At 40.1% G+C, this 13,601-nt stretch overlaps 1 protein-coding gene across 3 annotated transcripts in view; it reads left to right on the top strand.

Annotated features, from left to right (window-relative positions):
- The window catches only part of ARHGAP28 (Rho GTPase activating protein 28), a 135,558-nt gene extending 122,229 nt beyond the window's left edge, over positions 1-13,329 (top strand). For all 3 annotated transcript variants that reach the window (XM_070452671.1, XM_070452670.1, XM_070452672.1), the window contains 4 exons: positions 3,775-3,831; positions 5,770-5,894; positions 7,540-7,604; positions 9,462-13,329. In XM_070452671.1, coding sequence (XP_070308772.1) covers positions 3,775-3,831; positions 5,770-5,894; positions 7,540-7,604; positions 9,462-9,556 — 342 coding nt within the window. In that variant the 3' untranslated portion in view covers positions 9,557-13,329. The remainder of the gene's footprint in view (positions 1-3,774; positions 3,832-5,769; positions 5,895-7,539; positions 7,605-9,461) is intronic.
- Positions 13,330-13,601: the final 272 nt, after the last annotated feature.

Below are 13,601 nucleotides of genomic sequence, written 5' to 3'. Positions count from 1 at the left end.
AAACTCACTTTGTCCTTAAAGGAATGTGTATCCAGTAGAGAGAGAATCTGATAGAGAAGTATACACAAGAGCCGTGAATATGCATTCCATGTCAGGCGTGTTGTGCAGACAGCGGGCTGGGGCTCACATAGAGGAGAAAGAAGTGTGTCCAATGTGGAGCGTGTGGAGGCTTCATGGAGAAAGTGGCATTTGAACTGCACCTTGAAGGATGGATAGCATTCTAAAGGGAGGAAGGAAAGGAGAGTTCATTCAAGGAAAGAAATAGTGAATCCCGAGGCAGTAAGGTAGAGGTATTGCAAATTGATCTATCACAGTCAGCATGGATGGCTGCATTCCCTCACTATGTACAGGCAAAGTGATTTCAGATGAAGTATAACCAACATACTAAATCTGGGGAAAATTTTTTGTTTTAATTGAGAAAAAATTCACATAATATAAAATTTGCCATTTTAACTATTTCAAAATGTGTAATTTTTAGTGTCTATTTCTTGTATAATTTGCAGTGTTGTGCAACATCACCACTATCTAATTTCAGAATATCTTTACCATCCCCAAAAGAAACCCCATACGAGTTAGGCATTCATTCCTCACTACTCTCCTCCCCACGATCCCTGACAAACTCTCATCTACTTTCTATCTCTATGAATTTATCTACCTGGACATTTCATGTAACTGGAATCATATAGTATGTGGCCTGTTGTGTCACTTAGCATAATGATTTCAAGGTTAGCATGTATCACTATTTCACTTTTTTTGTTTGTTTGCGTTTCTCTTGGGCATCTATTGGGTCATATGGCAACTCTCTGTTCAGTTGCAAGTACTTTGTTGAAGATTTTTGCAGCAACTTTTATAAGGGATATTGGCCTTTAGTTTTTTGTTCTTGTTATATCTTTGTCTGGATTTGGAATTAGGAAATAATAGCCTTACAGAATAAGTTAGAAAGTGGTTCCTCCTTCTATTTTTTGGAAGAGTTTGAGAAAGATTAGTGTTATTTCTTTAAACGTTGTAAAATTCACCAGTGAAGTCACCTGGTCCTGGACTTTTCTCTGTAAGAATTTTTTTTTTATTACTAACTTAAGTTCTTGTTATAGCTCCATTCAAGATTTTCTGTTTCTTTTTGAGTCAGTATTGATAGTCACTGTTTTTTTAGGACTTTATATCATCTAAGTTAACTAATTTGTTGAAATACTAATTGTTCATATTAAATTTATTATAATCTTTTATTTCTGTAAGGTTTGTATTAATGTTCCCTCTCATACTCTTGATTAATAATTTGAATCTTCTCTTTTTTTCTTCGTGAATCTAGCCAAAAAGGTTTGTCAATTTCTTTGGTCTTTTTGAAGAGCCAACTTTTGTTTCATTGATTTTCTCTATTTTTTGCTTTTCTCTAGCCCTTATTAAAACTCAGATCTTTATTTTTTTCCTTCTTTATGCTTATTTTGAGTTTGGCTGGCTTTTTTTAGTTTCATAAGATGGAAAGTTAGGCAACTAATTTGAGGTCTTTTTTTAAAGTAAGCATTTACTTCTGTAAATTTTCCTCAGTACTTTTTCTCCATCCTGTAAGTTTTGGTGTACTGTTTTGTTATTGTTCATTTCAAGTTATTTTCTAATTTCCCTTTGACTCATTGGTTATTTAGGCATAAATTTTCTAAATTTCCTTTTGTTATTGATTTCTAATTTTATTCCATGGTGGCTATGTAGCACATGTTGTATTATTTTGATATTTTAAACTTGACTGAGACCTGTTTTGTGGTCTAACATGCTATCTATCCTGGACAGTGTTTTATATGTACTTAAGAATGGATTCTGCTGTCACTGGCCTACAGATGTCTCTTAGATCAACTTCACATTCTTCCCCCTCCCCAGGGTTGCTGTTTGTTATAGCTGTTATATGTTTGTTAATGACTTTTCTGCTGAACAGATTTTCTTATGTCTCTATTCTTTGTTTTGTGTGGCTACTGAAGTCTCTGTTGCAGCAAAACCTAGCGGTTTGCTGGTGTTTGCACAGAGATTTTCTTAGATACCTGGAGCCAAAAATATCTCCCAGGCTTTGCAGATGAGCTCTGTTTGGGTGCTTGACACACCTTCAGCATTCAGCCAGGCAGCTTACAACTTGGCCTGAACTTGAGTTCCTGTTTGGACAGAGCTTAAAGGTCAGCCAGAGGTGAGCACTTAGGTTCTTTTCAGGTGTTTCCTGAATCTGTGCACAGCCCTGAGCATGCACATGACCTTCTAGGTTCTCAGGAATATGTTGGAGCTTTTCAAAGACCTTACTCCCCAAAGCATCTAGTTCTCTAGGCTTGCCTCCCAAGATTTTTTAGTTAGTTTATGTTTTCCCCTGCTTTTATGCACTGCATCAGGCAGCAGTGATTAAAACATTTGCCTATAAATGTTTTCAACATTACACCACTTTAGCACTGGTCAGACAAGATCAAGGCCAGCCAGTCTTCCAGGGAACAAATAACTAGAATTCCTTGTAAATGAGGTCCCTTCCACCCCCTTCGGTACCTGCACCAGGAATGCAGGCGGTTATTTTCAAGGCTGTCACTGAGCTGTGGAGCAGAGATGGGAAAGTGTAAGCTAAAATGCCACAAAGTTCACCGTTCTTATCGAGACTCAGTTTTTCCTACTTAAGCACTCCCCTGGTTGCCTCTTTGGGGTTAGTTTCTGGAGTTCTGAAGAAGTTGACAGTGACAGGTTTTTCCAGTTTGTTCATTGCTTTTATGGAGAGACAGACTTCTAGATTTCTTCCTCTTTGCCATTTTCATTCTGGAAAATTTTAATGGTGTTAGTATGATGTGTTTGGAGCCAAATATGAGGTCAGGTCAGGCTTTGCGAGCCCAAGCAAATTTAAGTCTATCTCTGAGCCTCAATTTTCTTACATTTTCACTTTGGGGGGAAAAGTAATAATACCTACCTATTTCACCGAGTTGTCATCAGCATCAACTCACATAATGTGGGTGTAAAGAACTGTGTGATGCTTTATACATGTCAGTTGCTTTAGTGTTTTAATTATAAATAGAACTAAGTAGAATTTTAAAAGGTTATAAATACCATGGAAGCAAGCACTTAAAGATGAAGAAATAGTCTTTCTTTGGTTTTCTTGTACTATACCATATTTTTACTTCTTGACTTAGACTGATAGTTCATTGACAGTTTACAAAATTCAAAACATTGGAAGGGGAGAAACTATAGAAAAAAGTTAGTCAGCTTTGACTTCCCCTCCTGAGGACAAGTAATATAACCAATGACAGCGTCTGTGCGTGGGAACACACAGGTATATTTACTTGTAGAGAGGTGCTGTGACATACAAGCAAATATGAGGATGTGGTCTTCACCTTTTTCACATGAATGATAATGTAGGTGAAACTCTGTCCTGCATCGTCTTTAATGACTTATGGAATCATAGTGGTTATTCCACGTCAGTCCACAAAGCCTTCCTCTTTGCTTCTTTTGCATGATATTCCAAAGACACACTGACTTATTTAAATATTCCCAGATTGTTGAATAGTTAGATTGTGTCCAACCTTTTGCTATAAAAGTTTATGCATCAGTGAATAAACTTGCACATGTGTCATTTATTACAAATGAAGGCTATTTGTAGGATAAAGTTATAGATGTGGAATTATTGGGTCAGAGTGAATATATTTCATAATTGGTAAATATTGCCAAAATGTTTTCCATAAAGGTTGTACCAGTTTATACTTCCAGTAGCAGCATGTGCTTATTTTCTCAACATCAATTCTGAAGATTAAATGTGTTGTTTTTTTTCAGGTTACAAGCCCCAAGACATCAAAGGTACTACAAAAATCACCCTCTACAAGAAGAATGGTAAGAAAACAAATTATTCCCTTTCCTCCCTAATTATTAACTCCTTACATAGTATTCTTTGGCTGTATCTTTGGCTGTCTAATTTTGGTCATGATATCCCTTCACACTTGACATTTTCAGTGTAGCATGTGAAGGAATGGTATTATAGGGACTCAACTCACTGATGACTCGGGATTTGTGGCTAGGGGTTCTGTTCACAAGAGTGAATACTCTGGAAAGTGAGAGGGAGCCTGTGATCATTATAACAGTCTCAATAATGTCAGGAGTGTTGAATTCATCTTAAGAGGCTTCTGGGGGGCGCTGGTAGGGGAGGGACGTGAGGTGGCCCAGAGAGTGTTTTAGGAGGGTGCTCTTAGCTCCCTGCCCCCTCCCAGCTCCTGACCCCTGGCATTGGCCATTCCGAGCACGCTGTCCTGGTTCTCGTTGGTAATAGCAGAAATGCAGTGTAAGAACTGATCCTTTAAAAATAGTTTCCTACTGCTGCAGTAACAGTGCCACAAACAGGGTGGACTGCAGTGATAGAATTTACTTCCCACAGTTCTGGAGGCTGAAGCTCTGAAACGAAGGTGTTGTCTGGTTGGTTCCTTCTGAAGGCTGTGAAAGGAGGATGTGATTCTGACATCATTCTTAGCTTTCGGCGATGCCGGGAGTCCTGGGCCTTCCTTAGCTGTGGATGAGGCATCATCCAGTCTCCGCTCCATCTTCACATGGCATTCACCCTGCGTGCGTGTGAGTGCGTGTGTGTGTCTTCTCCTCTTACAAGGACAGCGGTCACTGGAGTACAGTGGTCCTTGGATGAACGGCACTTGTACTCCTGTTTCCAAACAAGGTCACATTCTGAGGTCCTGAGCTTAGGACTTCTTACTTGATGGGGTTGGGAGGACACAATTCAACCCATATTTCTTCTAGGGGATATAGTGAGTCAATTCACATGAACCTTCTACATCAACAGTACCTTCCTTTGATAATGCACAGATTGTTTAAAACGATTTCCGGAGGTATAGCCAGATCCTCAAATAGAAGTGTATTTATTTCTGTCCATCTCTAAATAGATAACTAATATTTAAAACACTCAAAATTTTGAAACAACGGGAATTTTCCATCCAGTTAGAACACAACAGACTTTACTGTTCATTAGACAGCACCATTCTTTGAATATTTCATGTAGACGGGAGCTCTGAGGCCCCAGGGCCCATCAGAGCACACGAGAGCCGCACACCTTCCCAGCCTCCACACTCCGTCCTTCACAGTGTTCCTGGCACACTTTGAGGGGTCGAGTTGCTGGAATGCAGTCTGGGATGACCATTCATTGCTGCTGACTAAAGAAACAGGTATATTTGAAAGGCACATGTTCAAACAGATCCTTAAATTTTCAGAAGGTTGACTTTCTTAAAATAATTGAAATACAGAATCCTGCTTCAAGTAGGCCTAGTTAGGACACTGTTCAAGCAAATGCACCCATAGAAACATTGCATTTCTGTCACAACCCAGTTTCACTTCCCTCATGACTTACACAGAATCTTTTATTTATTTATCTGGCTGCACCGGGTCTTAGTTGTGGCACGCAGCCTCTTCAGTCTTCGTTGGAGCACACAGGATCTTTAGTTGCAGCAAGTGGGATCTAGTTCCCTGACCAAGGATCGAATGTGGGCTCTCAGCATGGGGAGCGCAGAGTCTTGGCCATCGGACGACCAGGGAAGTCCCCTCTCTTGTGATTTTAAGGCGTTATAGTGAGACGTAAGCCTGTAACAAAAGTAAAGCCCCAGCTTAAGTTTAGTCATTAGCGAATCTCCTGTAAGAAAGGAAGCAGTGTTCTGTTCTGGCTGAATCCCCATCATGTTTCCACGTTTCCCTCATTTGGAATGCCACCGATTTCCGTGTCTCTTAAGTGCAATCGCGGAGTTTGACCAAACGTGCTGCCTTTTTCCTCCTTGGCAGTCCGACGTGCCAGAGGGCGTCATAAGGGTCCACGCGCCCCTTCTCTCCAAGGTGTCCATGGCCATTCAACTCAACGGTCAAACCAAAGTCAGAGACATACTGGCCAAATTTCAATGTGAGAACAGGTGAGTAGATGTGAGAATCTCTGTAAGGCAGATGGGCCTTTATCTGATGAGCAAATCTTTTATTTGAAAATTTGACCTTTTTGAAAAATTAGAACCTGTTACTTTAAGGACTTCACCAGTAAATGAAGACTCAACAGTAGAGAAAGAAGTATAGCATAGAGTTATCAATAACAAAAGCTTTTTTTCCCCAAGGAACTTCTACAGTTGAGATTCTTAAATAGGTAGTTTCTGTCTTGGTGGCTTCATTTACTCATTGAGTTTTACTTTTTATTTGGATAAAAATTTTAGCAAGTTAGTTTTTATATGTCTTGATAGATTTCCAGGAATATTGTTATTCCAGGCTCCATTGGGCTTTAACATGACTAACAAGTACAGTTTATGTAGTGGAGTGAACGTCATAAAACCTATTATCAGTGAACCTTAGGATCAGAGTGATGTTGACAAAATATTTTTGCATGTCCGCCTTGAAAGTATGAAGATATTAGTTGCTCAGTTGTGTCCAACTCTTTGTGACCCCATGGACTGTAGCCTGCCAGGCTCCTCTGTCCATGGAATTCGACAGGTAAGAATACTGGAGTGGGTTGCCATTCCCTTCTCCAGGGGATCTTCCTCACCCAGGGATCAAGCCCAGGTCTCCTGCATTGCAGGCAGATTCTTTACTGTCTGAGCCACGTCTGCCTTAAGTCACCCTAAAGAACATTAAGTCATGGTAAATAATGGACACACACCACACGGGGGCGGGGTGTGGGGCTATCAGTGGGAACTAGGGGGACCATGTGGGGAAGGAAACACGGTAGCTTGACTGAGTCCATGGGGCCCTTCTGTTGTGACATCGCACTCGGATATTGCAAGATTTTACTATCAGGGAAACCAGGGAAGAAGTACACAGGATGTGTATGTTTTCCTATATCTGCATACAGATCTACAACTATCTCAAATAAAATGTTTCATTAAACAAAGAGGTGCATATCCTTCTCCCTCACAGTGGAGAGAGAGGATAGTCTGTAACCAGAGGGTAGTCTGTAAGTAACCAGGCTGACAGTTCAAGGAACCGGAGCTCAGCAGTGGCCTTGCCAAACTCTTCTATCCTGGCAGCCTAGTCCAGGGTGGAAAATTAAAATTGGCCAATTATTTGCTCTGACTTACTTTCATTATCGGGCAGAGACATACAACAAAGTCAGCGTTAGTTTGCAGACCGCTGGGCAAGCTTAGAAATGTGGCATGGGCTAAGGAGAGAACCCCATTCGATTTTTAACAACTGCAGAAATGAGGCTGGACTGCTTTTGAACTGAGAGTGATGCGGCCCGTGACAAGGTAGTGTGAAGCGCCCAGCTGCTGCTCGGCCAGCTTTGATGTGTCAGCCACGGTGTCCCCTCTTGAGTGCAGCTGACAGTGTGACAGTCGTGGATGGAAAGGCCGGGGCGGCTGTGGAACCCGGCTGCATCCATCTTCCTCTCTGCCTCAGACGCTTCGCTGTGTCAGACCAGAAAAAGCTTTTATCCTCCCTTCAGTCATCCTCGTGATTTGTGGGGTGTATTCCACTCAAGGCAGAATCAATTGTTTGCTGCTATGGTTACTTAATCCACAGGTTTACCTCAGAATCTCTGAAGAGGGTTAAAATTACATCGCTTTCTTCTTTTCTCAGTCATGGTTCATCGGAATGCATGAAGATCCAGAACCAAAGGTTATATGAAATTGGAGGCAATATAGGTAAGCATTTGTCAATAGTTTGTCCTCCTACACGCTCTGATTACTCTGTTGTTCAGACACTGTCGTGTCCCCTCTTTGTGACCCCATAGACTGCCTCATGCCAGGCTTCTTGTCCTTCACCATCTCCCGGAGCAGAGGAACTCTGAGTAATCTGCTGACTACTCTGAGTAATGCTCTAAAGGAAACAGGATGCTATTACTGTGTTAATAAGAGATGGTAGGATGGCATCACTGACTCAATGGACATGAGTTTGAGCAAATTCCGGGAGATAGTGAAGGACAGGGAAGCCTGGCGTGCTGCAGCCCACGGGGTCGCAAAGTGTCAGAGACGACTGAGCCGCTGACCCAACAATTGTGATAATAAAAACATATTTTACAAGTTTCTTAGATATAAAATCAAAAGTATCTGATTTTTTTAAAATCTCACATAAGAATAGTGTAACTTTCCTAAAAAAGTGTTCCTAAATTTACATGTAAATATTGTAGTTGACGTGGAGTAGATTTCTGAGTCTTTTAAAGATGACTCTGAAAGTTAGAGTGTCTCTGGAGATTTACTCAAATGAAAGGAGAAATTGTGGCACTTTCAGAGTCTTGACATCCTTTTGGTTGAACTTCCCTGTTCAGCTCCCAGCCCAGGTTCATCCTCTTTCCCTGAGGGGAGTTGACTGGAAGAGGTGGAGAGTTGTGTGGAGATGAGCAGAGTTACAGAAATGTTTATGCAGAGAGAAATGGTGGGGTTGGGAGGGGAAAGCTGGTGACAGAGGGGACGATGACCACAGTCCTCATCAGCAGGAGGGACGCGCTGGCCATGAATAGGAGAACAAGTATTTCATTCCAACTGTGAGGGGCAAGAGGGAGCCAAGGGCACATGCGCGGGACAGAATTTTCTTTTTATTCCTTCCCGTCCCTTCAAGGGACCCACCTCGACACCCACCTTCACATCCTCACCAGCGCATCTCATCCTGGGCGTTCGCTTCTGCTCCAGCTCGGGCCCAGAGCGCCCTCCCTCGGATGGCCCTGCCTCGCTCCCTCCCCTGGCAGGTGTTTGCCACTGTATCAGCTTCTCAGTGAGAGCTTCCTGGTCGGGATCCTCTCTCTGCCTTCCCGGCTTTCTCATTCTCTCGAGTTGCCTTTTACCACTTTTAGAACGTAAGCAAGAGGGCAGATATTTTTACCTGTCTGATGCATTGCTGTGGCCTCAGCCCTTAGAATAATGCTCGACACCATAATGGCTCGAGAAATATTTGAGAACTGAATGAATGAGTCAAGCAAGCAATGAAATATTGGTATTTTGTTTGAGACTTTAGTGGACACTTCAAACATACTGTACATAAGAATTTTCAAATGCATTTGCCCCCATGGAATGATCTTTCCATTGCTAATTCCAGATCTTCTGCCCACAGGAGAAATGAAGTGACCACTCCTAAAATAAAATTTCATGTTCATCCTTAGTCCTGGTCAAGTTATTATCTGCAAAAAAAAAAAAATTAGAGGACATGTATTGTCACATAAATGATCATCAGTGATCATTATCATATAATTGAGTTGATGCCTGAAACAGGTTCCTGCCATATTTTTCTAATTGGTGTGGTGATCTGGGGAGCAGTTTTCCTGGGGTTAGTCTTTTTTTTCCCCCAGTGCACATGGGGTTTATTTAGAGTACTTCACAGTCAGAAAGAAACAAAGGAAAGAGGGAAGGAGGGCAGGTTGGCTGTGCGGGAAACTTTAAACGGAATCTGCTTTTGGCTGAGAGAACTATATTGGTCTATTTGAGTCTTGCAGCACTCATTCACACAAATATGCACATGCACAGAAGTGTGGCCTTTTGAAAACATTCTCCGATTTTCATTTCTTTTAGGACAGCACTGCTTGGATCCGGATGCTTATATACTGGATGTATATCATGTGAATCCCCAGGCAGAATGGGTGATTAAACCCCAACAGAGTGTTTGAAATCACCCCCCAAGATGGCAGCTACCATGTATTACACACCAAGGAGTCCTACATTCAGTAGGGAAAAAACATGTTTGTCCCTAGACCCTCTCGGTGTTTCTCAGCCCAACTGGTGTCTCCCGGAATTGTCAGCGTGAATCGTGGCAGAGGAGCTGGTTGACCATCTGAGCTGAAGCCGTCTCATGCTGGTTCCTTGGTAAGAGTGAAGGAAAGAGGGTGTGATCCTTCCAGAAGAAAGGCCAGCACAGAATATGGAGCTCTTATCATTTCTGATACTTTGACTCACAACAGAAATGAGCTTGGTCCTTATACCTGGGGATAAGAGGCACTTCTCGACGTAGCAAATGCTGCCAAACACAAGAGATGGAAGAGACTTTTTTATATCTATGTTTTATATATATATATATTTGAACAAGAATGCCAGAAAAAAACAAAAACTTCTTCTCTGAACAGTAATTTAGATCTCCTTTCCAAAGAGACACTGTTTCCAAAGTCACGCATACAATATTTATGCTCTGACTTGCTCCTGAATTGGAGGAGGAGGAACTTCTGTTTAAAGACCACTGTATTGTTACGTATGCTGTACTGTGTTGTGACTGTCTGCTTTCTGGTGCAAGTGAACACTTCCCCATCATGGACTATTGAAAACGGATACTTTTAAAGCTTACTCTGTTACGAGCACATGGTTAAGGTCAGGTTTACAAAGGCTTTTCTTGTGCTTCCATAACCTTCAGTGTAGTCAGCAGTCCTGGAGCTTCTGTTTCTCATCATGATGATGGTGCTCAGTGAATAGCTCTCCATGTGCCAGGCCCAGATTGTCTTTCCTCCCCAAACAGATCATTTTTTAAGTTTCATGACTGTAGATAATCACTTCTGCAGCCCCAGTGTTCAAATGCAGAACTGCCTTTATCCAACTGCTCTTTATCCAAGAGTACTGAAAAATACCATTCTATCCAGACTTCCTACGCTGTAAAAACAGATTTTGTTTGTGTTCATCCATCATAGACTTGGCCAGGCCCCGTGGATTAGCATCAGGCTTTAGAATCAGATGCATGTTGGGTGACCTGAAAACTGCCTCGCTCCCAGAAGCCCACAAAGCCATTTTTCCAGGCCTGGAGTTGGCGAGAAAGCACAGTTCTCCACGATTCTGAGAGCAGATCTGACATGTGCTGAGAGGTCAGGGAGCCCTGCCTTTCCTCTGGGGACTGCGGCATATAGAAACGGGGATAGAGGTCTCACTTATCCCACATGTGTGCTTTGGATTAGAATCTACAGCTTAAGATTTTGACGAGCTTATGTGAGTTTTAATGAAATTTAACATCCAAATGACTCTCCCTTGCAGTTCAAACAATAGACAAAGTTGCTCACAAATGCAGAAAGCATTTTACCTACTTGCATTGGTAGGTGGGTTCTTTACCACTAGTGCCACCTGGGAAGCCCATTATCTATTTACCAAGTCTAAAAACATAATGTGATGATAATTTAAGCCTATATTATGAAAGAAATCTTTTCCATGCTCAGTATGCCTTGATAGCTATAAAACCATGATTTATATTCAGCGTTCCTGGCCATTGGAGCTTTGTTACATTTTTGTGGAAAACTAATATCCATTCATTTTATTTGTTTGAGAATTTTTATTTCCTTTGCTTGAAAACCCAGTGGAAGAAAAACATGCATTCTCTTGGTTTATATTTATTCCTTTGTTTCATCAGTTTTCAATGTATGGCTAATTGACAGCATGTGAGTTTGCATAATGAACTTTGAGGGTTTGAGAAAATGCAGTTATCATTCTTGCAATTCAAACAGGAGTAAGCATCTTACTCCATGTATTAGTTGCTAAGTTCCAAGACATAAGATGGCTGTAACTGATGCCCACATACAAGGAAGTTCTTCAAATTAGGTGCCTTACACTTCTGTGTATATATTAAAACGATGACTTATTTTTCTAACTGAATTTCCTCTCATTTAGAATAAATTCTGTTGTGCTTATAAAATTCACCAACCTAGCCAATTTTTTATTTTTAATTTTTTATTTCGGAATTTTTATTTCTTTTGACTGAAAACACATTAACACTGATGGAAAAATTCTAAAAGTCTTAAGATTTACCCCATTAGTCATTAGTTTTAAATAAATGGCTAACAGATGACAGGTAAAAAAAATTAAGTTTCTGAATTTCTTATCCACATTTGATGTGGATGTGACATCATTTAGATGTCAAAGGCTCAGGCCAGTCAATACTCTTAAATTAATCACTTCACTGCCTTCAAGGATGTGTGACAACTTTAAAATAACGATATAATATGGAAGCCCATGTCACTACCCATATACTGGATGTAACTTGAATTCTTAGTCATAGCATTAACTAACTGATCAGAGAAGAATTTCCAGTAGACAGACAATCTAATTTTTGTGAAGTTAAAGAAGTTCTTTTTACTGATTTTATTACTTTTTTTTAACTTAACTATTCTTAATGAATAAACAAACCTGTACAACTAAAACTCAGAAATGCCAGTCACCAAAAAAATAAAAGAAAGAAAGAAATGCCAGTCACCTAAGTGTTGAAAAACTATCTTTGCCTTATGATGAGTTGTTTTTGCAATAGTTACAGTCATCTATAAAAATGAATAGTGTAAAGGCAAACATGAATAGTGTATCTGCAAACAAGAGTCAGACCCTGGGCTTCTAAATTTCTTTTCTTGGTAGCTTCCACCTCACCTTGTCACATGCACTCTTGGTATGCAGTTAGGAAAATGACATCTAGGAGAGCGTTAGAGAAAGTTAACGTTTTAGGAATGCTTATTCAGAAAAAAACCCTAGAACAGGCTCCTTCTTGCCTCCGGTCTACAAAAGAAGATCCCTTTGCTAAACAGCTCATGATTCTTCAGGTCACTGAACAATGAGTTCAGTGAGTTCAAGGGGAGATCTTTGAACAAACTGGAATATTAATCTCTTTACAATGTATATACAATATAAACTACCTCACTTGTCTTTCCTGGGGGGAAAAAATAACGGACGTTAACAATTTTTGTTACAAATGGCCCCTGATCTTATTATTTAAGTCACTTCAGTTAGCTTTCAATGTACATTTAATAATATGCATTTAATGATGTAAAATATTTTTAGCAAAAGCTTTAAAACCAAAAATACTCTGTAATTGTGATGTGTGTTGTAGAGGCTGAGAGTCTGTCCTTTAGTCATCGTCTCGTGTGTTTAACCCTGTGGAGTCACAAGTTTTCAAATGTAGGAATTCACTCCATCAAATTTCATGCATTTTCAACTGTTTTCCCCACGTTGCACTTGACTGAAAGTCACGTGAGATTAAAGTGCCCCTTCTTTCTATCAAACATATTTCAATTGTTTTTCATAAATGTATTACACATCTGAAAGGAATATATATTATGGGACTCTGTAGTTTCTATTTTCTGTCTGGCATTTTCAGCTGTGTTTTTTTTTTTTCTTTTTATTTTCATAAACATGTCACTTAATAAAAAATAATATGACATGGATTAAAATGTTTCAAACATTTTTCAACAGTTGTACACACACACACTACCTTAATTTAAAAATGACATCTTTTCTTTCAGGTATTTTCCAGCTGTTCTTGGAAATGATGTGATTTGATTGAAAAGTCATGTTGTCACTAGGATGCCAATTTTTTATGTTGTCTCCTATCTCAAGAGTTAATGTTCTTTCATCCTGTCAGTTTCATTGCCAAGTATAATATGTATGTTGCATTTTATTCATAAAAATAAAGAGGAAAAATCCAAAAGCATTATCATGAGATTTCTTGTGTTCAACTAGTCCGAAGACACCATGGTGCTGGTGAAAGAAAAGGATCCTTAAAGTCAGAAGGTTTGTGTTTTGAGCCCAAGGCTTTGCCACCTACCATAAACAGTGATGTTATAGGCACTGGGGTAATGGTGGATGTTTGTGCAAAGATATTTACTAAACTTGTTTGAGTTATTGCCTTTTAATATGTGCTTTTTAAAATATATATATTTTCAATAGGTACAGGAACGAATATTTGACTCATTCATGATTTTT

This window comes from Odocoileus virginianus, chromosome 22 (genome assembly GCF_023699985.2).
Source record: "Odocoileus virginianus isolate 20LAN1187 ecotype Illinois chromosome 22, Ovbor_1.2, whole genome shotgun sequence".
In the NCBI taxonomy this organism is placed as follows: Eukaryota; Metazoa; Chordata; class Mammalia; order Artiodactyla; family Cervidae; genus Odocoileus; species Odocoileus virginianus.
Note: the sequence above shows the minus strand (reverse complement) of the source record. Positions and strands in the feature narration are given on the sequence as shown.